General features: G+C 39.9%; 1 protein-coding gene across 4 annotated transcripts in view; it reads left to right on the forward strand.

Annotated features, from left to right (window-relative positions):
* COG6 (component of oligomeric golgi complex 6) overlaps positions 1 to 24,890 on the forward strand; it is a 130,290-nt gene that overhangs the window by 99,877 nt on the left and 5,523 nt on the right. The window contains exons 19-20 of one of the 4 annotated variants that reach the window (XM_042960419.1): positions 1,149 to 1,286; positions 2,063 to 2,272. The exons of 2 other annotated variants lie outside the window; for them this stretch is intronic. In XM_042960419.1, the coding sequence (XP_042816353.1) occupies positions 1,149 to 1,269 (121 nt within the window). In that variant the 3' untranslated portion in view covers positions 1,270 to 1,286; positions 2,063 to 2,272. Of the gene's footprint in view, positions 1 to 1,148; positions 2,499 to 24,890 lie in introns of those variants that run through there. One more of the 4 variants, XM_042960362.1, reaches the window with a different exon arrangement.

The raw sequence follows: 24,890 nt of genomic DNA on the forward strand, positions 1-24,890 counted from the left end.
TAGGCTTTGACTGCCACCAGCTTTGTGACCCTGTAAGACATCTTTGTGGCTCACTCGTCACTAAAATGAGAGGGTCCTACCCGAGCCTCCCTGCCCCCACTCACCCAGAGCTCGCTCAAGTGAGTACTGATTGCTGATTACTTAGTTATTTTTTTTAATGTAGTATTACATTTTAATCCACCAGAAACAAAATAAAGCATCCAGATGCCAGCTCAAGTGAAAGCTGGAAATAATCTAAAACAATCTTTTTGGAGATACTTTGGAAAGAGGTTGTTTAGGCAAAATTCGAATCAACAAAGTCAGAAAAATATGACTACATTTAAAAAGCTACAGAAAACAACTGAAGAGAATAGTAGTATCAGCTCTTTTATTCTGGTGTCTGGCTTTGTTTCTAGGAACTATCAGACGAAAAAAAAAAAAAGCAGAGGAAGAAAGACAAGGAAGCAGTAAGGGAGCTAGAGCAATAAAGTACAACTTGCGTGTCGTGTGGTTGTTATCTTAAGAAAATGTGTGCTGACCGATTTTATTCAAAGACTATATCGACAAACACCCAGTAGCAATCTGCCCCAAGATTCTCCCCCATCCCCCCACCCCCGCCCAATACAGACCTAATGAAAATAATCAGGTTGTGTCAAAAAATGTTTCCAGTAAAATGGCCGTCTCTGTGTTCTTGTTAAATATTAGCCACTGTGGGCTTGCACAGTCCCCTTGCTGGGTGATGTTGGCTAAGTAAATATTAATACTGTGCACCTTTCCCTCAGAAAAATGAAGGTGAACAAATGGGAAAAGATGTAAAGAATGTTTTGCAGCCTTATGATAAATACTTTGTGAGTGAATCGGGGAAATTAAAGGACGAAAAAGCCCACTAGCTCAGCTGCTTCCCCGATGTCTGCTGCCGTGTGCTTTTAAGTGGTGTATCTGGTCTAGTGTTTAATGACTCAGGTTATAGGGAATTTACCACTTCCCTCAAAGTCACTTTCCTAGTGGAGACTATCTGGCCGGCTAGGAAAGTTCGTCAAATTCCCCCTGCTTTGTTTGATCTTCTCACTAATTTCATATTATTTAGCCTATGTCATTGTTTCCCTCTGGTGTCTTTAGATCCTTCATTGTTTTCTACGCGTGTCTTATGGTTCTTTCTTTTCATTCAGCCTTCTCTCTTTAGTTGCTACCAAGAAGAAAGCCAATCCTTTTTTTTTTGGCTGTGGATACCTGAGAAACTTTGGTTTCATTCGGCAAATTAACAATCACTGCAACAACAACTTGAATTGACCACTGGCTGTTGTCAGGTGACGTGCTAAATATTTTATGTACATTACCTCGTTTATGAAGTACCTGCTGTTTGTCAGGTACCAGGAACGCAAAGTTAGACGTAATCCTGCCCTGGTCGTCGAAGAGCTCAGACCACACTGGAGGAGGCCAGCATTCAAACAGACAATGTTGTCACAGCAGCTCGGGACACGGGGCTGTCTTCAGAGTGCGGCTGGAGCCTGGAGGGCGAGGGGTCACTCTAGTGGTGAAGGGGGGGAGCGGCAAAGGCAGAGGTGGAGTGGGACAATGATATTCCAGGGGAGACAAGCTCCGGGCCCAATCCTCAGAGTTAGGAAGGGCGTGTGGAGCTGGAGAGGAGGGGTGCTCCAGAAAGTACGTGGAGTTCAATGTCATTAAATCGAAAGCCACGAAGATCGCTGAGAGGTAAGCTAGGCCAGGCTCAGGTTGTGGACAGCTCCGGTATTAGCTGGTGGAAACCTGGACTTGGGTTTTAAGCAGAGGCGTGAGTGACTTGGCGGCCACGTGGAAAACCCACGGGGAGCAGAGAGACATCTGTCCTGGGGATAGGCAATGAGTGTCAGGATCCCGGGGTCGGGTTAGCTCCTCCCGGTTGGACCGTCCTTAAGGCTGTCTGTCTCCCTGACTCTAAGAAATGAAGACGTTAGTTACCAAGTGCCTTCTGATTCTCTGAGCGGATCTTCCAAGTACCTCGATGCTGAAAGATGGGCAGTGGGGGAACACATGTTTGCTGCCAGCAGTGGCCTTATGTCAGATGATGGTTATTTATTGACAGCTGTTTAACAATTTCTGTGGAGAGTGTTGGCAGAGAGAGAAGAACTGGCACCGACGGAGCATTCCCTCTGTACAAAGCCCAGCGCTGTGGGCGCTAGTGTTTGTTGTGTCCGCGAGGTGGCAGCAGAGAGTCAACCTTCTGACACCCAAGCTGCCCTAAGCAACGCGTACCGGGGAAATAAACACATGCAGAAGTGATCCTGTCTAAGAGACGAATTGTTTATATTTTCCTCCCAGCCTAAAAGTAATAGATGACAAAAAGAAAGCTAATACTTGAGGTCCATAGATTGGACGCATATCTAATTTGGTTACGGTGACTGTGGCGTATCCATGGGTTAGAAATGACATGCGAATAAGCTGGAATCTGATTAATTATAGTGTTAACAGGCTTGTCTGAAGTAGAGTGCTAACAGAAAGATAGTGTCTGCCTGGAGTCTAGAAAAAGCAGGATAGGACAAAAGGCCTCAACCAACCTTTATTCAATATCCACGGAAAGGAGTGACTATGTAGCTAATGTGTGCATTGCCGTCATTGGATTTCTAAATGTTTAGAAACACATTAGAATTTCTTACAGCTGGGAAGAAATAATCTTCCAATTATTGAACATTTTTTAAAAGTTTATTTATATATTTTTGAGAGAGAAAGAGAATGGGGGGGAGGGCAGAGAGAGAGGGAGACAGAGGATCTGAAGCAGGCTCTGCCCTGACAGCAAAGAGCCTGATGTGGGGCTCAAACTCATGAACTGAGATCATGACCTAAGCCAAAGTTGGACACTTAACCAACTGAGCCACCCAAGTGCTCCTTGAAAATTTTTTTTCAGAATCTAAGCTCATCAAACGATCTCCTTTGTATCAACAGAGGCAGAATGGTACGGTGGTAAACTGTGGGCACTGTTTTCAGACCCTCTGGGTTGGCATCTTGGCCCTGACACTTAGATATTACTGTGTGCGTTAGTTATCTATTGATACACAATAAATTACCCCAAGCCGAGTGGTTTAAAACAATAAACGTTTATATCACAGTTTCTACAGTTCAGAGATGTAGAAGTGGCTTAGCTGGACATTTCTGGCTCAGGGTCCGTCATGGATTGCGGTCATCAGAAGGTTTGACTGGGGCAGAAAAACCCACTTCCAGAGTGGCTCACGTACATGGAGGGCACCGTGGTGCTGGTTATCGGTCCTCCACGTGGGCCTCTCTACAGGCTGCTTTGTAGTCCTCAAGACGTGATAACAACTTCCCCCAGAGTGAGCAATCCGAGGGAGAACCAGATAGAAGGGGCAACGTCTTTTATCCTAGCGTGGTGAGAGGTGCCATCACTTCCAGCACGTTCCAGTCATTAGAATTGGGTCCTAAGTCTGATTCAAATCAAGGGAGGAGGAGATTGACACTCCACTTCTCAAAGAGAGAGTTTCAAAGACTTTTCACACAATTTTGCACCATTACAATGTGTAACCTTGGGCAACTTACCTAAAATCTCTCTGCTCCAGTTTCTTCATCAGTAAGAGAGGAAGAAGTTTAGTATCGGCCTTGTAGAGTTCTTGTAAGAATCAAAGGAATTAATGTAGACCTTAAAACAGTGCAGGATATACGATTAGGGCTTGATGAGTATTAGAAATTGTTATGCTGGCCACCAATTCTTCCCAGACTTCTTTGGCCCGTGATGGAGCTAATCTGGAGGCAAGAACAATCCATGCTGGCATCAGCCATGGGTTCCCCTGAGGTCGGTCATTCCTATAAGCAACAGAGTTATCTCCCACACCCTCTTGTTGGGCTCTGATGAACCTAGGTACTCTTCTCGCCTGGGCTAGGGACCCAAGACAGGCAGTGTGTTTTCTTCATTATTATAAAGCCTCCTTATTCTTTTCTCATTGGAGGAAGTGGTCTGGATAGGTGCCAGCCAGACTCTGTGACTTCTCAGAGTCAGTGTCATGGAGATGAAGAAGATCAAATGGCACCAGGGGGTCCTGCCGAACTCAGAGGTACAGATCTCAGCTGAGCCATCAGGAGCCATCCAAGAACCTTGAATAGATCCTTTCAGATTCCTAGGGTGGCTTCACTGACTGAGGACGCATCCGGGACTCTGTCCTGAAGTCACCTCCGACCGCTGTGTCTCTGACGTCATAAGAAAGGGAGCCAGAGATGCGTATCATTTCAAAATCACCCACCTCAGTTCCACCTCTAAGAATTGAACCATCAGAAACAAATATTGTAGGAATGTTCAAGAATCTGGCTACCAAATAGTCCTCAGAGATATTATCCTAGATTAAATCAAATTAATAAATATTTATTAGGTACCTGCTATGAGCAAGTTCACAGTATTCCCTAAATAGGAAGAAACTTTCTGCCGGCCAAGGAATGACTTTTAACTCCTGTAGGATCTTAGAGATATCTACCTGCTGCAGTGAAAATTCACAGTGATATTCAAAAAAAAAAAGGGGGGGGGGTCAGGAAGTTGAATAAGGAGCGTTTTGAACTCTTTACTTACAAATGCATTGAGTTGAAACTAAACGAAAATCTTTCCTCACTCTTCATGGTTTCAGCTCTTAAACCAGAAAGATTGCCTTCAAAAAGAGAGAAGAAATTCGATAGGGTGTCCAAATACCCCACGGACTGATATCTAACCAAATGAAAGTTAAAAGTTCAGAACTTTGCTTTTGAATATATCAGACAGCATAATGGCTGGTTCCGTAGAAGCTGAGACCACCGGGAAGCATAAAGATCACCCTCCAGCATGCACGCCCTGCTGACTGACCCTTCCCTGAAAGAAATGTCCCTCCTACTCAAAGGTAGTATTAGAGATTTTAATACAACAAATGAAAATTACTGTTTCTGATCAGGTATCCTTATTAACATGGAAGAAATGAGAAAAGACACCCCATTGTTTCTCAAGGTATTACATTTTCAGCTCACTTGATAGAAGACTCAGCTTCAGGATCAGTATTTGGATATTTTATATGCACTCTACTTCTTAGGGAGGTCTAAGGATATTCGGACATAGAATATTATGATCAAGATGGGGCACATAATTTTCAGACAAAATGTACGTCTTTAAAGTGGATTGCCAACCATCTAATTTCCCCCTTGTTTCTTCCTACGAGAGAAGCCACACAAGGAACCAGGCAGAGGAACAAAGATGGGTCTTTTCCTCACACAAAAGTCTGCACAAGGCAAGGCGGATGGCTCTCCACCGTGCACAGATGCGTGGCTGTGAACCACATACCCTTCTTTTCTTCTTGGAAAATGGTCTCCAATTAGTCTAGGACACTAGATGAACTGCTGCTAAGGAAAACGTTCATTACTTTCTGCAACAGTGAATGCCATTGAGTTATATCAGCGATTCTGAATTCTTTTTTCCTGCAAAGGCCCCATTTGGCCTCTAAATCTCTTTCACAACCCCTCCTCCCCTCTCTTAAAAATGTTTCCTATTCACTGCGAGGCTCTCATCCAAGGAAAATAGATGGCGGTGGTGAAGGACCTGGGGGATGGGGACAGAGACGCAGAAGGAAGCTTGTTTTAGCGAAGGGTGGGGGGTGGTGGTAAGGGTTACTCCCCACATAACGCTCAGACGCTTATCAGGGGGTCGGAGGGCTCTTTTGGCAAACTTCACGTTAGATCCAAACACTCACCCCAGTCCACTGGAATGCACGAATTCATTTGACAGGTTAGAGAAGAAAGGTTTTAAAGCAATTAATTTTTTTCCCTAAAAATATGAAATGACTTTGTGCGGAAGGAAAAAAAAAAACAACTGGTAGCTAATGAGGAAGACTTTTTTTTTTTTTTGGGGGGGGGGTAGGATGAGAAGCTAAATGACTGGAATAGAACGATTTCATATTTCAGATGCAGTCTGTGATAACTGAATAACCTTCTTATTTTGACTCACAGCTTCACACAATGCAGGCTTTCAGCACATGAAGAGCCACAGCAGAGAGTTTGGGGCCATTTTCTCTCTTTATTCATTTTCTAAGCCCCATCCCTCCCCCCCAGCTCCATTCCCCCATTTCCTCTGTCTGGGTTTGAATGGCTGAAGTGTACCCACAATATGCACTAGACACATTGTTACCTCCCTTTTACCAAAAGCACCTGGCAGGGTCACCAGCCTCCCAAGTACCCCCCTCCCCCCCTTCCCCTCCCGTGGAGTCTGGCTTAACTCTTTGAGCGACAAATGTCCAAATATGTTTTGACAATGATTTTAACAAATATTAGAAACAGTCTAACAAACTATTTTAACATATACTTTAAAAACTGGAAAAAAAATGAAGCCCGTTCTATTTTGTTAAGTTTTATCATTTCCCTTCTATTCTTCCTCTCATCTTGTCTCCTTTTCCCTTGGGTTCTTAACATTAAAACGTGAATTGGTTCTTCCCAGCTGAATCGGTAGGAGACGGGATTGTTAACTGCCTTTAAAATGGAGCCTGGAGACATTTTACAGACTTTGTGATCACAAAACAAGCAACCGCACATAGATGGTAAAAGCAAACCAGTTCCCACTATATAGCAAAGCCTAAGAATAATCAAAATGCTTTGTATTTCTAGCAACCTTGTTCTCCCTCAGAGCCCAGAGTACTGTCAGAGTCTAAGTTTTCAGATTTCTGCTTCCAGCCAAGATGGAGTAACAGGGACGGACGTGCTCAGAAACAAGGACAATGCGTAAAAAACTAGGTTCAAACACTAGACAATGGGACGCTCGGAATCACCTGAATCAGATGCAGATTTCTTTTTTGTTAGAAGGTGGACCTCGGACCATAAGCCAAGAGGTATGATTTCTTACCTGGCGTGGGTGTACAATGTTAGACGTGCTGATTGTGGTAACGGGCGGCCACCTCCACTCTCATCTGGGTCCCTGAGTACTGTGGGCGCAAGGAATACATGACAGACGGGTTTTGGTGAAGACAGCTCACAAACTCTGCTTCATTTTCATCTGACTGAGTCCTATAAAGGAAACTTAGCCTAATGAAAACGAGGGCTAGACCTCTCCTTGAACAGGAGCATGAGCTGACCTTGTCTGGAGCCCTGTGGGAGACAGGAGCCAGAGAAAGAGAGCTGCCTTCTCCCCATCACGGCAGGGCTGGCGATGGCCTTTTCGGGGGCAGCGCCGGGACCATGATGCTTAGGGGGCGAGAGTCCTTCTGCAGCCTGTGGCTTCCTTCCTCCCTTAGATGTACTGACGGATAGGTCAAAGACTACGGTTTTCAATCCTGGTTTAAAAACTAAGTGCAGGTGTGAATGAGCTTCTGGGGGCTGCTAATGTCCCGTTTCTTCATCTAGACGATGATTACCAGTGTGTTTCCTTTGTGACAATTCATCCAGCTCTACGTTGAGGCTTGCGAACTTTTCTCTATGTATATTATAGTTCAAAAAAAAGGTTATAAAAGTAAGCATAGTGGTCCACGTCCATTATGTCTTGTAATTGACTCTGTTTTGATCCAATTACGATTTTATTACAGAAGAATGTGTAGTTAGAGCTTGCGTGCTAATTAAACCTGGTATTTTTAGTGGTAATCCTAGAGGCCTTGCATATTTTCAAATACCTTTAAGAAAGAATTCAGTCTCCTCTTTCCTGCAGGTGGAGACAAAGCTGTATCATTCAATCCTATGCCTTTTGTTAGGAAACCTTTACTTCTCAGACAGAAATAATTGTCCTCATTGACAACAGCATGGTGGCCATTGGACTAGTCAGATGGCATCATTTAGAAATTTATCGATGCTCAGCAACATATAAAAGCCTGGCTTTTACAATTACTGGATGACTATGTTTGTTCGTTTGAGCTTTCCTTTTTCTGCTCTTAATGCTGTAAGTGAACGTAGTATCTTAGTTTAGAATTGTTTTGCTGTCTTCTGAGTTTCGTGTAAAATTCGTGGAGTCAGGACCTATCTTTTTTTGTTTCGCAATTGTGGCAGTTGTCAGTGTCACTCATGTGCCCGAGACTGAAAGGGACAATGCTTCCCAGAGCCTTCTGAGACCACACTCCCCAATTCAAACCAACGCTAAGTGATCACATATTCGATATCATGAAATACAGTCCCCAATTTGGCCTCTGACTCCACACCAGCAAATGACCCAGAATCTGTCTCAGTTTGATCCCAGGACATCCGACCACCATTTACCTGTGGACCTGGGTGCCCCTCGAGACGCGAGTAGCCAGACACAATCGTGATTCAATTCTCATATACAAACTCAACTTCTGAGTTTAGGGAGAGGAGTTTTTCATTCCTATCTTTTTGAACTTCTTTGGAGATCCAGGCAACCTCAAGCCATGTGAGGTAATTTTTCATACTGCCCTAGAGGACGTGGAGGCTGGGCTGGAGGTGGTCCCAAACAGCATGCAGCCTGGGGAGCAGAAGCATGGTGGGCGGGGAAGCAAGGTGGGTGCAGTATGGCTCGATTTAGGCCTGGTGCAATCTGGTCCACTCCAGGCAGGGCATGTAACATTCGGAAGGTGGCATGACGGCTGCCCCTGGAACAACTGCCATCACCTTCATGGTGAGCCTAGAGCCTGTATTTATGGAACTCCTAGGAGATACCCGTGAGCATCAGTCTCCCGAGGTCAGAGTGCAGCTCACCTGATTTTACCTGCAAAGAGTGGCTCAGATGCAGTGTCTTCAGGCAAGGGTGCTTCTTAGAACGGCCATGAGACATAAGTGTCTGGATCTGGGGGGTAGGCGCTTGGATTACTGGGGAGACTCCCAACAGCAGTTGGAAGAGACCACAGCCACCTGGAGGGAGAAGGTGGCCTCTGGGCACCAGGTCCGAACAGCCAGTATTTACTGGACATGATCCTGTAGCAGGGGGTGTAAATATTGGATACAAAGTGAGTCCGTGGCCTAGAACACAGCAGGCCTCTCACTGAGTGGAAGTTAGTCAAAACTGCAGATAATGAGGGCTTTACCTAAAGCTGTGAGAAAACAATTCATAGAGCAGTTGTCCACGTGCCTACAAAGAGGTTTCCAACCCCTTGTCTCTTAGATTCAAAGCTAAGGAAACCTGTCTGGATGAAGACAATGTTCTTAACGAAGGCCAAGGGACAGGGGAAAACAGTGAGGCTCCTAAAATAGATTCTCCAGAGAAGAAAAAGAGAAACCTCTGCTGGGGCTCCTCCCCTGAGCTGGCTGTTGAAGGTTCGGGAAGCTTCCAGAGCATTTTTGCTGGGGAGGTACCCCCAGGGACACTCTGAGGGCCGAGGAAGTACCTGAGAAAATGGCTTTGAGAGTGCCATGTCAGTTGTGTGCAGTTCTAGGTGAGCACCGTACTGGACAGAGCACACTGAGCTTGACAAACCGCATGAGCTGGTGAGGCATTGGGAGCAGAGGCCTGCGCTCAGGCCTGCGGCCTTGGTCAGGACCAATTGCAAAACACTTTGTCACGGCCACTGGAGGACCTTTTGGGACCATCTGGTGGCAGCGTAGTGGCTTTGCAACAGCGCCGAAGGTGACCTCGGGCGTGCATCTGAGTCCCTGCTACAGTTGTAAGGCTGGAAAGCTGGGAATTGCCTTTGGATTCGAGAAAACACTTGGGAATTTTGGGCTATATCAGGTATATGGTAAGGAGATAGGCAACCAGAGGTTGGGATGGCAGGAAGTAAAGGGACTGGTTTTCCTGCTATAGAACCACATGGAAATGTAGTATTTGACTTTGCACCTCCACTAGAAAATGTTACCTTCCCAGACTTAAAATAGTACCTATCTCTATGGTCATTTTCTAATTACTATTCAGAAGTTTCCTTATTTATGCAATCCATATTTTAAATTGTTAAAAGTGTCTACTCCTACTCCTCCGTTAGAAATAAAAAGGATCAGAGAATTGACCCTAATTCAGGGATACCTACCAGTCCTTTTATTTTCAAAATATTCAGTCTTTTAAGTATTTAGGATACTCAGAAGAGATTTCAGCAGGAAGATTACATCTCATGATGCAACATTTTGCTTTTCTAGCTATTAATTTATCTTTTAATTAAATCCTTCAGTTTAGGGAGTGAGGAAGAAAGACCACTCCCAAATCAAATCAGGGAGAGGGTAGGAGCTAAAGTACTTGAGGAGAAAGGATTTTCCACTTTGCTCAGCTTTGGGGAATGAAGGAAATGATATATCAAAGTAGGGACTGACCTCAATGCCCTGAGATATAAATATAACGTGTTGTACACAGTAGGATGATCCCTAGGAGGTGCGGTCAGGATAGAGCCCAGCAGTGCCTCCACTCTGTATATATCCCTGGCTCAGGAAATCCTGCACTCGGACAGCAGGAAACAGAAGAGCACACTGAAATCCTAGGGCTTAGAAGACACTCCTCGCCATTGGAGGAGGGTTAACAGGCTGAGCAAAGGAAGCTATATGCACAGAAGTGAGGAGAGGGGAGGAAATCAGTTACCCAAAACAACCAGGCTCAGAAGCCCGCACTGAAGGGAGAAATTTTCCCCTCCAAGATTACAGGAAGCTGGTCCAGACCTCTGCAACAGCATGAATGGGCAGAGGAAGGAATGTGAAGGCAGATAAAGAGGGTGGCTGGAACACAGGCCCTGCCCGTGTTTTAATTTGTCTGGCATGGAATGGAAGAAGAATGGAAGCCTGGAAAAGGGCATGTGGCTCTGCTGGTGATGGTAGGAGCCTACAGCGTTCACTGTGATGGGTGGCGAGGGGAGGTGGGGAGACCTGGCTGTTAGGACTGGCCAGTTTAGGAAGCGCGTTTCTAGAGCACAACCACCCCACTAGGGTGAATGACCCTGAAACAGGTTTTGCCGGGAGAAACTCATACTCAATCACACTTGCTCTCGTGAGATTCAGCTTTACAGCGATGAAATTTCAGACAAATGTGAACCTGAGAAGCATTTTTAAAAGTGCTCCCAGGTAGAGTCACCCTGAGGTGTCCAGTCTCTTTAGTCCTGCTGATCTGAGGTCTCCGGATCCCCAAGGCAACACTGGATTTTAGCCACAGGAGTCCTATTAATTGACTGCTGGATTTCAAGCAAAACTTTTACTTGTTAAAGGCTCACTCGCTTGATTCCCGTAGTCCCGGTGAGATTCTAGCATGTGTGTGAGTAGGAAGGAGACAGATCAAACCACCTCCCTTTCATAATTCAACAACTATACGTTCCTAAGACACTATCCTATCTGAAATACTAAAAGTGAGCGAGACACAACATTATTAATCACGTTATGAGCCCTAAGAGATGGCTTACTGGAAAGTATTTTGAGAAATTTACATATGGGAAATGGAAGGCACCACAAGTCTGCTGGTTCTCTGCCCATTTTTTTTTCAAAGGTAGGAAATGTCCCTTTTCATTGTGAGATTGGCTTACCACGCTATGAACTGCGGTGAGCAGACTGGGTCAGGGGTCAGGGGAGTGGCGCGAACAAAAGGGCGCGGGGTGGTTACTGCACAAAGGGCCAGTTCCAGGCAAGATAGTCAGGTCTGGTTTCGGCACCGTGCTCTCGCATCGCCTGCCAAGAAGACGGGGTTAATTGGGTAGGAAAGTGTAGGAGGAAACTGATGTTAGTGGAACATTTAACTGAATGCTTTAGCATTTGACTGGATTCTGTATCTGGTGGAGTGTGTGTGTCTGTGTTTAATCCTTGCATGCAACAACTGTGTGAAATGAGAATGGGTAGCCCCATTTCGCAGAGGAGGACACAAACTCAGATTAAGTAAACTTGCCTGATGGCATGGCGTCCTGAAAAGGCATAATGAAGTTTAGAACAGATATCTGACACTGACCTCTATGCTTTGCACTTTTAAAATAATTCACTCTTTATTTAGTGAAAAAAAAAAAAAATATATATATATATATTTATTCCGTTGGATTTTCTTTTAAAAAGTGGCGTTGGCAGACAGCAGACAGCAATGCTTCCTTGTGGAACTTCAGGCACTTTGGACAGAGGTGTGGAGAAAAGATATTACGGAGTGAGATTTTCTCCAAGTGTCATGCTTAAAGCTTTCCCTGGGTGACACCTGCCATCACCGTGCAACAGTCAGCTGTAAGCATAGTGCCCAACTGCCTTCTCTGTCTTCACAAGCCCCCCACCACATGGCACTCGGTATGTGCCCCGGGATAAATCTTTGTATTAGCCTTCCCTGTGCAAGCTCAGGAATGTGGAGCATTCAAAGCAGGAAATTGCACCATCAGCAACATTGTCTTTGAATGCTGACACTTGCTCAGGGTCAGGCCACCCCAGGGGCCATCATCATCATTTGGTGACCTGTGTGGGACCTTGTGCTTCTGGAACTGTTCCAGGTGTGGGAGGAGGTGATGTCTTGGAAAACTCTGCCCAGAGGCCTGGCTTGTAGAAACATGGCCAGATGGTTTTGTCATCTGCCCTTGTCTACTATGCTCTACAATTCTTCATTTGATGGAAATGAACCAAATGGAAACTTGAATTTACTCCTTGGAAAAATGCAGGCAATAATATGCACATACACCGCATAGGGTTGCTGCAGGCGGTTAAATGAGTAAAATACACACAAAGTCCTTAAAATGCTGTCTGACAAACTGGAAGGACCGATCCAGTGTTAGATGTTACTCGTTGTTGTTGTTGTTGTTGTTATTGATATTGTTCTCTTTATTGTGTGCTATTTTCTAAATGACTTCCATTTTTGTAGATTGTTAAAAGATAGAATGACCTGAAGAAAATTCAGCCCTAAAGAGCCACTCATTGAACGATTTTTTTCTCTGCCATTCTTTCCTTTCCTCTTATACCTCATGATTTCCTTTTGTGTTTTCACCAAGATTGTTTGCTTCCATGGGCAGAGATAGTGTTATGCAGGTGATGATTAAAATATCCGCACAGTTAGTTGTTGGTTTTCAAATTTGTTATTTATGAATAGGTAATGACATGTACAGTATACTGTAAAATATTCAAAAGACACAAGAAGATATACAGTGAAAATGTAGTCTCTCCCCCATGACCTTACCATCCAAATTCTCTTTCGCAAGGTGATGCTGGCCCCTGGTTTTAGTGCACGCATCAGAGAATACACACATGCGCACTCCAACCACTCACGCACAACACTGAAAACAAATGACAGCGTCATGTATACCCCGTGTTCTTTCTGTTCCTTCCTTTCTATACTCAGGATGTATTTTGCATAATATTCCTTAGCTGTATATGTAATACTGCCCAATATTTTAAACGATCGAATAGTATTCCACAGCATAGATTTACTCTACTTTACAATCCAGTCTTTTAATGGGTATTTTGATTTTGTTATTACAGGCAATGCTGCAATGATATACTTGTCTTTTATTTTTAATTTTTCATCATTTAAATATTAAATATTTTATCTACCTGGTTTTTGATTTTCCCAATAGGTATGAGACAGGGACCCAACCTTATGTTTTAACCAGATATGATGTGTTGAATAATCTACCTTTCCGCCAATGCTTTGAAGTATACTTTTACCATCTATTCGACTCGTCCATGCGTTTAGGTAGTAAAACACAACATTGGAGAGTATACGCTCTGCAGTCTGTCTGGGTTTGAACCTTAGCTCTTCCACTAATGGTTTGAACTTGAGCAAATCACTTAATCTCTTTGCCTCAATTTCCTCATCCAATGAGTGAGAATAAAAACAATTTCATGGGATTATTGAAAACATAATACAAGGCAAATATTGTACAGGGCTTAGAACATTCCTGGCATGTAATAAACTCTAAATAACAACAGCTATTATTGTTTCTCTACATATTATTATTTCTGGCCTTTTTTTTTCCCCCCTTGTGCTTTCTATTCTTCATGAATCATGAATCTAGTATTCATGAATCTATTGATTGACTTATTAATTAATGTAGCTTTTTTTTTTAAAGAAATTTTTTTTTTAATGTTTATTTATTTTTGAGACAGAGAGAGACAGAGCATGAATAGGGGAGGGTCAGAGAGAGGGAGACACAGAATCTGAAACAGGCTCCAGGCTCTGAGCTGTCAGCACAGAGCCTGACGCGGGACTTGAACTCATGGACCGCGAGATCATAACCTGAGCTGAAGTCGGCCGCTTAACCGACTGAGCCACCCAGGCGCCCCATTTAATGTAGCTTTTTAATATGTTTTAATATCTGCCAGGTTTTCCTCCTTCTCATTACTTTTCTCCTTCAGAAATTTTTCATGAACTAAGGATTAGCTTGTGTTATTAAAAAATGTTTTTATTTTTGTTGTGAATAAGTGAAATTCACATATATTGACTTCGAGAGAATTGAAATCTTTGTAATATTGACTCTTTCTCTTTAAGATTTGACTGTTCGTCCATATTTAAATTTTTGGTTATGCTCCTCAGCAGTTTAAGGAATAGGCTTATTTGTAGTTACTTTTTGTTAATATATCACCTACCTGGTTGTGGTTTGTATATATGAAGACTATTATTTTTTCACTCAGCTATTTTACTGAATTTTCTTATTATTTATGATATACTTTTAGTTGAATCTTTAAGCGTTCCAGAGGTAACAACAGTTTCCAGAGAAGCAATCATGACAAGTAATAATTTTATTTTATTAAAAAAATTTTTTTTAATGTTAATTTATTTTTGAGAGAGACAGAGACAGAATGCGACTGGGTTAGGGGCAGAGAGAGAGGGAGACACAGAAGCAGAAGCAGGCTCCAGGCTCTGAGCTGTCAGCACGGAGCCTGACGCAGGGCTCGAACTCACGAGCTGTGAGGTCATGACCTGAGCCAAAGTCGGACGCTCAACCCACTGAGCCACCCAGGCGCCCCATCAAGTAATAATTTTAATAATAATAATTAAAAATAATTTTGCCTCAAATTTTATACCTCTATTATTTTTATTGTCTATCACAGATACTAGTAGCTATGAGACAATATAAACAAAATTTCTGGCGAGAAACATCCTATTTTGCTCCAGATGGTAAAGATAATGCTTTAGCAGAAGGCTGGTATACGTATGTACATACGTACACGCATATGTGCGTATGTACATACATGCGTGCATACACCCTCCGTCTCATTTTCTCTTCCTCTCTGGATCCAGACAAATACTACATCTATATTTAAGTAGGCGTTAAAGATAGGTGTATGTGTGTGTAATTCATGTTATGAGGTACCTCCTTTTAGTATTTAGTATTTAACATTTTTTATCCAGAATAGATATTATATTGTATTAAGGTCTTTAAATATCTATGGAGAGGATAAAATAAATTTTCTCTCTTAACTAATTAATATGATGATCTATGGTAATATAGGAATAGATTTCCTAATATTGAATTATGGAGGAATTACTGGAGGACCCTGTTTACTTTTACTGAATATTTTGCAACAATGTTCATAAGTGAGCATGGGCCGAGGATCTCCTTTTGTGGTATATTACCTTTGTGGAATTTTTATAGCTTAGCTTTGTAAGAAACTTTTATAGTCTACTACTTAACGAAAATATAGTAGATTATATATCTGAAAATACCTTCTCATTAGAGACCCCATAAAAATGTTGAATAAGATAATGGAAACATTTTTAAATTAATTAAGTTTCTATCTCTCTTAGTGTCATTTTTGTAAATTTTTATTTTAATAAACAACTATGCATTACATGTCAGTTTCAAAATTGATTTGCAGAGAGTTGAAGTATTCTCTTATGATTCTGTTGAAGTCTCTATAATAATTTTCTATTACTTTTTATTTTGTGTATTTTTTTATTTTTTTATTTTATTTTTACTTTTTATTTTGTGTATTTCTATACATAAATATGTATATTTACGTATATTTTATTTTGTGTATTTCTATACATCTATATATATTTATGTATAGAAATACATGTATATTCTATACATATTTTCTGTATTAAATTAGGTAATCTACTCATTTTATTTTATTTTAAAGAAGTAGCTCTGGAATTTATTACCTTGGTCATCTTTCTGTTTTGAAATGATCAATTTCAATTTTCCTACTTACCAAATCTGATTGTTTTACTTTTGCCATATACTTTCTAGCTTCTTGAGATAATTTCTTTTTAACGTTTTACTGTGAAAAATTTTAAACAAAACAAAGTTGAAATCGTTTTACGGGGAACACATGGATTTATTCATTTTGTAGATTCTACCAATAACATTTTACTATGTTCATTTGATAATATAATACTGTATTTATCTGTCAATCTGTCCAGCTATCTATCTTACTTTGTTGACTCACTTCAAAGTAAATCACAGGGATCAATTCACTTCCTTTATTTCACATACATATATAAAATAGTTAAATATTTGCTACAATTTTTCCTTTTGGTATAGATTTACATACAACGAAATGCAAAAATCTTAAGTGTACATTTGCTGGGGTTAGACAAATGTATGCAAATGTGTGACTGAAACCTATCAAGTTATAGAACATTAACATAGCCCCAGAATTTCCTCTCCTACCTCTCCACGTTAATCCCCATCTTCCACCCCTTCCAGAGACAAATGCTATTCTGATTTTTTTTTTTTCACAGCATAGACTAGTTTTGCCTATTTCAGAACTTGATACAAATGTGATCATAGGGTATACATGCTTTTGTATATGGTTTCTTTTACTCAGCATGTCTTTGAGATTTATCTGTATCAGCTCACGTGTCAGTAGTTTTCCCCTTGCTATTGATTAGTAGTACCCCATTGTATAAATATCCCATTTTCACCAGACACCTGAGCTTTTCCTGGTGGGGGGCTGTTGTGAATAAAGCTACCCTGAAAATTGTAGTCTAAGTCTTTCTGTGGATGTAAGTTCTCTTTTTTCCTAAGTCAATACTTAGGAATGGGATTCTTGGGTCATAACGTAGGCACTTGCTTAGTAGTACAAGACAGTGTCAGAAATTCTTCCAAAGTAGATTTACCAAATTCTCACCAATAAAATATGAAAAGTTCAGTTCTACATCCTTCCTTACTAACATTTGCTGTGGTCAGTGTTTTTAATTTTGGTTATTCTGGTAGGAAGTAATGTTACCTCATTTTGTTTTAATTTGCACCCCCTGATGACTAATAATGTTGAGGACTTTTCGTTTACTTCCTGATCGTTTATGTATCTTTCATGGTAAGCGTATGTTCAAGTCTTTTATCCGCTGTTACCTTCTCTCAGCAATTTTTTTTTTTTTTTGTAGTTTTTGTTGTAGAGGCCTTGCTTGCCTTCTGTAAATTTGTTCCTAAGTATTTTATGCAGTTTTCCTTTGGTGTTATTATAAATGGAATTTTATCTTACCTTATTTTCTGATTAAAAGTAATTTTTAATCTTGTCGCTTTCGTCTTAGTTTTATAGATTTCTAAGCATTTTCTGTGCAAACAATGCCACCTGAAAATACAGTTAATTTTTCTTCTTCCTTTCTGGTGTTATGTCTTTGTCTGCCTGTTGTACTGTAAACATTTAGGACCACTAGTACAAAATTGAATCAAAATGGTGAGAGTGGAGATCCTTGCCTTGTTCTCAATATTATGGGAAAAAATGTTTTGAAATTTCCTACTAGGTGTGATGTTAGCTGTGGGTTTTTGATGAATATCCTTTATCAGACTGAGCAATTAAGGAAGTTAACTTCTTCAGGTCTTAGTTTGCTAAGAGCCATTTTGTTTATTGGTTTAATCTTGCATGGGTGTTGAATTTTGTCCAGTGAATTTTGCACTTTTATTTTGTTTTTTAAATGTTTATTTATTTATTTTTGAGAAAGAGAGAGAGCACATGCACAAGTGTATGTGCCCTTGTGAGCAGAGCCCAAACTGGGGCTCAATCTCACAAACTGAACTGCCAGAACATGACCTGAGCCGAAACCAACTTGGACACTTAACTGACTGAGCCACCCAGGCACCCCTGCACTTTCAAATGAGCTCACATGGGTTGATTTTTAAATCTTAAGCCAATTTTACAATCCTGAGATAAATTCTACTTTGGTTCTGATGTATATATTATAAAACGCCATTCACTAATATTTTATTAAATGTTTTTGCATCTATGTTTATGAGAGTTGTTAAATTATTATTTTAAAATTTTTCCTATTTTACCTATGAGTAAGTAATAGGTTTTCTGTCTTTATTTTCTAAATATTCTGCGATTCACATTTTGACTTTCCCTTTCTAACTGGCAAGTGGCAGAGATTTTTCCATTTTTTAGTGTTTGTATTAACTTCTAGATTTATTTCTTGGATTCAGAGAATGTTCTCTGTATTATTTCTACATGTTGAAACTAATAGATTTTCTCATTATTGCCTAATACATAGCATTGTAATAAGTATTGCCTGGACACTTAAAATGAAGGTTTTGCCTGAGAGGCTTCCTGGAATGTAAGATTTACTGTGGAAAAACCAAGGTCACCCTGAATAAACTAGGACTAGGCTCCTCTTTCTAAGGATTAAATTCATAGGTCACTGTCTTTCATTGAGGACTTCGTAGACCTTGCTGACTGTCCTTAAGCAGTGAATACAGTAACAAAATCATCTGAGGGCAGCATGAGTTTTTTCCCTGTACTATAGGTGACTGGATATTTTATTTCTGAAATCAATAATTTTACTAGGCTGTCTCAACATGGATTCTTCTACATCAGTTTTTCATGGGGCATATATCACCTTAATTTGTGGAATCAAATCTTCACTTAATTCTGGAAAGTTAAAAAAATTTTATATCAATAAACATTTTCCATTTCTATTAAGTTTTCCCTTCTTTAGGAACCTTAGTCCTTCTCTGAGCTCTCACATTTCTGCTCTGTGCTCTTGGTTTAGAGAAGTGGTTGCTTCTTGAAGATTTAAAAATTTCTCAGCAATGTATTTAGTTAAAATTCTCATTCGTTAAATGTAAGTGCTTTCTGTACACGTTAAATTTCTATTTAATCCCTTAACCCCTTTATGGCATATTTGAAGAAGATAAATTCTTTCTGGACCAGCTATTTGTAATAAGTTTATGTGAAAGAAAATCAGTGCCATGTTTCAGGCTAGTAGGAATTCTTAATATCTGGGGTTGGGCGTGTTTGTGAATGAGTTACTAAAATCTTATATCTCTCTATCAACTGAACTCAGGATCTGCTTCCTAGTCTCACTGACAGACTGTTTCTTGCAAAGTGGCTTGTCTCTGTGATTCCTCATTCCGTGTTAACTTCCAAGCTTCCTGAAGCTGCCAAGAGTATCTATGCTTCTTGTTTCAAACAAGAGATGGTTGGTTTTGACCCTCTAAGGGACAAACCCCAGAGAACACTACTCTGTTGATTCTCTGACATCTGCAGCTATGAGCATTTCTTCTTGGTATCTTTATCTTTACTGCTGTTGTCAGCTTTTCTTATGTACTATATTCATGATTAGATATACTTCCTGGTTTGCCATCGACGGAGCTTGCATTTTTGTTTCTTCTCCTTGTTGTTTTACTCTGCTGTTTTTGTACAACTCCAGTGGTATTTTAAATGATTTATTTTGAAAAGACCAGTGCATTAACAGTAATACTTTTAAAAATTCTTTCTTCATCTCTTAGATAGCTCTACAACAAAAAATGATAAATTTTTGTTGTTGCTAAGTGGTTAAACTGATGAGTGCAGAGAGGCAGCTGGGATCACTAAAATTTTACGTAAAACATCTTGAAGAATCAATTTTCATGGAGGAGTGGTAGGAAAAAAGAGACAAGAGATGGTCTTACCCCACAGCTGACAGTTAGTGAGTACATACAGGTACAGATGAAACACATATTTACAGATCACATTGGATCCGATGGGGCAAGTATTTGTTCTGATTGTTGAGTTTTGTACTCTACCATTTTGTTACACATTTTGAACATTAACCTTCCTTCTACCTAACACAAAGCAGAGATTTGTTAATTGTCTGAATACTTCAGTCAACATGAACAGCCAACTTGGAAGAGTTCTGAGTTTTTCCACACTGACTAAATTAACCAGGTAATTGCCATATATCCGAAGTATTGCCTGATGCTGACACTAACTTTTCTATTTATTCTTCTTGTTTCTTTTTGACTTTACAGACAAATTAACGCTGTGGTGGCTTCACTTCTTATCCAAATATTTTATTTATGAATAGGACCCTCTGATTCATATTTTCTATATTAATGCCAAAGCAATGTTTATATACTAATAGTAAACTGGACTGTTTATGCAGTATAGCCAGCCTGGCTTGTCATCGTTTCAGGGGAGCCCTTTTCTCAAGACATGAAAGGTCTAGTGTTAGAGATCAATAAACCCTTTCAGAATCCATCAACAGTAGCCAAAAACCCTTTCTGTTCAGCCAAATCTACTAGGTTGGGTCCTTTTCTCCATCAAGGATTAAGGAAACAAACACGAAAACAAAAACATTCTATTGACTCACACTCCTGAACTGTGTTGAGCCGATTTATGTCGGGGGCAGTAGAGTTGTAACTGCCTTCAAATTAATCTTATCTTCCTCCAACCTTCAAATGAAATGTTTCCACCCTACCTTCCATCCTGCAAGACTTGCTTCATTCACACCTTATCTGGTGATATTCCGCAGTGCAATTAATACTGCTCTAATAATTTAATGAATTTTTACCAGGTGCCAGGAGTTGTGTTTTCCATGCCTGACTTCATTTAATGCTCCGAACAACTCTATCACGATGGGACCGTTATTAACCCAATTTACGGAAGTTTAATTTCCAGTGTAAGGAAATTGAAGATGAGAGAGGATAAGCACATTATACAAGATCATATAGCTAGTTACCAGTGCCAAGAGTCTAACCTGGCCCATCTGCTACTACCAAGCAATAGTGACCCTCTGTGCACACTTCTACTTTGGGCTTCTGTTATTTATATCCTGCCTTCTTAACCCAATAGTTTCCAATCGTAGCTGCACATTAGAATCATCCATTGAGCTTTGAAAACAATATTAACTTCCAGAGATACTAAATTGATTTGGATGGGGCTCAAACTGGTATTTTTTAAAAACTCTAAGAGTTGACAACCAAAGCCTTAGTCATACATTATTTTTAATGAAAGGGTCTGGGCATCTAACATGCACATGTAGCCTAATAGATATATATTAGGATCCTAATAAGTGCATCTTTAAGTGAATTAGAAGACTATAGATCATTATTTGATTTATTTAGTAGAGTTTATATAACAGGAAAAAAAGAATACACACACAGAGCCAGACAGGATGCATGCTTAGAAAAGGCCTGAAGGACTGAAGCTATCGCCCTACACTGATATCAAGGCTCAGGGGCTGCAAATCAGTAAAGGTCTCCCATGACAAAGTCTGTAAAGACTGGGAAAGGTAGCTGGTTTTGCAAATGCCTAATTTTCAACAAAAGCTCACAGGCATGCTAAGAAACAGGGAGACATGACCCATTCAAAAGGACACAATTTCCAAAAGCAGTTTTTTGAGAAGTACATGGTTCAGACTTAACAGCTATCTTAAGTATGTTCAAGGAACTGAAGGAAATTAGGAAAACAATATATAAATGAAGTGAGAATATCGACAAAAAGATAGACATTATTAAAAAAAAACAGATTCTGGAGCTGAAAAATACAATAACTGAATTGGAAAATTCACTAGGCTGGTACAAAGACAAACAGGCATAAGTATGAGTCATCAAATGTGAAGAAGACAAGTCATTTGAAATAATCAAATCTCAGGAGAAGGGGAAAAAGAATGAAGAAAAGTGAACAGAGCCCAAAGGACTTACAGAATACCATCAGAAAGATGAATATATACATATAGGAACCACAGAAGGAGAGAGAGAGAGAGAGAGAATGAGAGAGAAAGGGACAAAGAGATTATTTTAAAAATCAGTGGCTGAAAACTTCTCAAGTTAGAGAAAAGACATAGATATACTAATCCAAGAATCTCAGTGAAATTCACGGAGGATAAACCCAAAGAGACCCAAATGGAGACATAATCAAACTGTCAAAAGCCAGAGACAGAGAGAGTCTTGAAAGCAGTAAGAGAAAAATGACTCATCATGGAGACCAATTAGACCTAATAGAAATGTACAGAACATTCCACCCAATGACAACAGAATGCGCATATTTTTTTTCAATTGCACAAGGATTATTTTCCAAGATAGACAATATTGTGGACTACAAAATAACTCAAGAAATGTAAAAGATTGAAATCATACCAAGTATCTTTTCTTTTCTTTCTTTTTTTTTTATTTGGGGTGGGGGGAAGAAGGGCAGAGAGAGAGAGAGAGAGAAAGAGGGAGAGAATCCCAAGCAGGCTCCACTCTCAGCACAGAGCCCCACATGAGGCTCAATCCCATAACCCTGGGATCGTGACCTGAGCCAAAATCACAAGTCAGACGCTCAATGGACTGAGCTACCCAGGCGCCGTATCTTTTCTGATCATGATAGAATGAAACTAGAAATCAACAGCAGAAGAAAAACTAAAAAATTCATCAACATACGGAAATCAAACAACACACCTTTAAACAATAAATGGGTCAAAGAAGAAATTACAAAGGGGATAAGAAAATATCTTGAGACAAATAAAAATGCAAAACAGGATACCAAAAGTTATGGGCTGCAGCAAAAGCAACTCTAAAGGGAAAATCTGTAGCTGTAAATACATTAAAGAAGAAGAAAGTCTCAAGTCAGGAACCTAACTTTATACCTTAAGGAACTAGAAAAAGAAGAGTAAACTAATTCCAAAGCTCATAGAAAGAAGGAAGTCGTAGAAATTAAAGCAGAGACAAATAAAACAGCAGGAAAACAGAAGAGAAAAATCAATGAAACCAAGAGTTAGTTCTTTGAAAAGATTGACAAAAATGGCAGTCTTTTTGCTAGACTGCCTAAGAGAAAAATAGAGAAGGCTTAAATAATTAAAGTCAGAAATGAAAGGGGATATTACTATAGAGTTTAGAAAAGTAAAAAGAATTACAAATATTATGAACAACTGTATGCCAACAAATTGAATAACCTTTATGAAATTGAAAATTCCTAGAAAAATACAATCTACCGAGACTGAATTGTGAAGAAACAGAAATTTTGAGTAGACCTAAACTGGTAAGTAGATTGAATCGGTAATCAAAAACCTCACCTAAATGAAAACCCTAGGACCAGATGGCTTCACTAATGAGTTCTACCAAATATTTCAAGAATTAATACCAGTCCTTCGCAAACTCTTTAAAATAATTGGAGAGGAGGGAACGATTCCTATTTCATTTTCTGACGCCATCGTTATCTTGATATCAAAGCAAGATAAAGACGTAAAACCGTAAAGAAAGAGAAGAGTCCACAAGAAGTTGTTAGAACTAATAAACAAATTTATCAAAGTTTCTGGATGCAAAATGAAAATGTGATAATCAGTTGCATTTGTATATACTAACAATGAATAATCTGAGTAAGAAATTTAAGAAATACAATTCCATTTAAAATAGCATCAAAAAGAATAAATTACTTGAGAATAAGCTTAGCCAAAAGAGGCAAAAGACTTGTACACTGAAAACTACAAAACATTGCTGAAAGAAATTAGAGACATCACTAAATGGAAAGGCATCCTGTGTTCATGGATTGGAAGGCAATATTGTTAAGATATTATTACGACCCTAAGCAATCTCCAATCCCTACCAAAATCCCCAGGATGCTTTTTGCAAATATAGAAAAATCTATTCTAGAATTCATATGAAATCTCAAGGGACCCCCAAATAGTCAAACAATCTTGAAAAAGAACAAAGTTGGAGGTGTCACACTTCCTGATTTCAAAATTTACTATAATGCTACAGCAATAAAAATAGCATAAAACTGTCATAATGATAGACAAATGGACCGATGGAATAGAATAGAGAGCCCAGAAGTAAATCCTGACATGTAGGGTCCAATGATTTTCAACAAGGATGAAAAAGTCATTCAATAGCGAAAAGACAGTGTTTTCAACAAGTGGTGTTGGGAAAACTGTATACCTACACCTACAAATGAATGAAGTTAGACACTTACTTTATACCATACATAAAAATTAACTGCAAATGGGTTTAAATACAAGACCTAAAAGCATAAAACTCATAGAAAACATGGAAGAAAAGCTTTGTGTCTTTGGATTTGGCAAGGATTTCTTGGATATCATGCCAAAAACTGGACAGCAAAATAAAAAAATAAGTTGGACTTCTTAGAATTAAAATTTTGTGCACCAGAAGACACCAGGGAACCCACAGAATGGGAGAAAATATTTGCAAATCGTGTCTGATAAATGATTATTATCCAGGATACATAAAAATTTTCACAACTCAACAACAAAACAATTGAAAACTGCACCTCGGGCTTAAATGGATATCACCCCAAAGAAGACATGAAAATGGCCAATAGGCACACAAAAACATAGTCAACATCACTAATTATTAGGTAAATGCAAATCAAAATCGCAATGAAATACAATTTCATACCCATTAGATTGGCCATTCCTCAGAAAACAGAAGGTAAGTGCTGGTAAACTTGTTGAGCAGGTGGAACCCTTGTGCATTGCTGGTGGAAGGGGATAAGGTGGATCTGTTGGGAAAATTATGGTGATTCTTTGAAAAACTAAACATAGAATTACCATGTGGTCCGATAATTCCACCTAGTATATATGCAAAAGAAAGAAAATCTGTACAATCAGGTGATTATGTAAATAGCCAAAGGGGAAGCCACCCAGAGATCAACGAAATGTGATCTCCACATACGACAAAATATTATTCAGCCTTAAAGAGGAAAAAAAAAATTCTAACACATGCTACAACATGGAAGAATCTTGAAGGCATTACGCCTAGTGAAAGAAGCCAGTCACAGAAGGACAAATACGGGATTCCACTTATAGGTTGGCCCTGGAGCAGTCGACCCCAGAGAGACAGAAACTACTTTGCTGGTTGAAGGGAGGGCGAATGGGAAAGTTACTGTTTCATGGGTAGAGAGTTTCAGTTGGAGAAGCTGAAAAGTTACAGAGATGGATGGTGACTGATGGTTGCCCCAGAATGTGA

The sequence above is a fragment of the Panthera tigris genome, chromosome A1 (genome assembly GCF_018350195.1).
Source record: "Panthera tigris isolate Pti1 chromosome A1, P.tigris_Pti1_mat1.1, whole genome shotgun sequence".
NCBI classification, from domain to species: domain Eukaryota; kingdom Metazoa; phylum Chordata; class Mammalia; order Carnivora; family Felidae; genus Panthera; species Panthera tigris.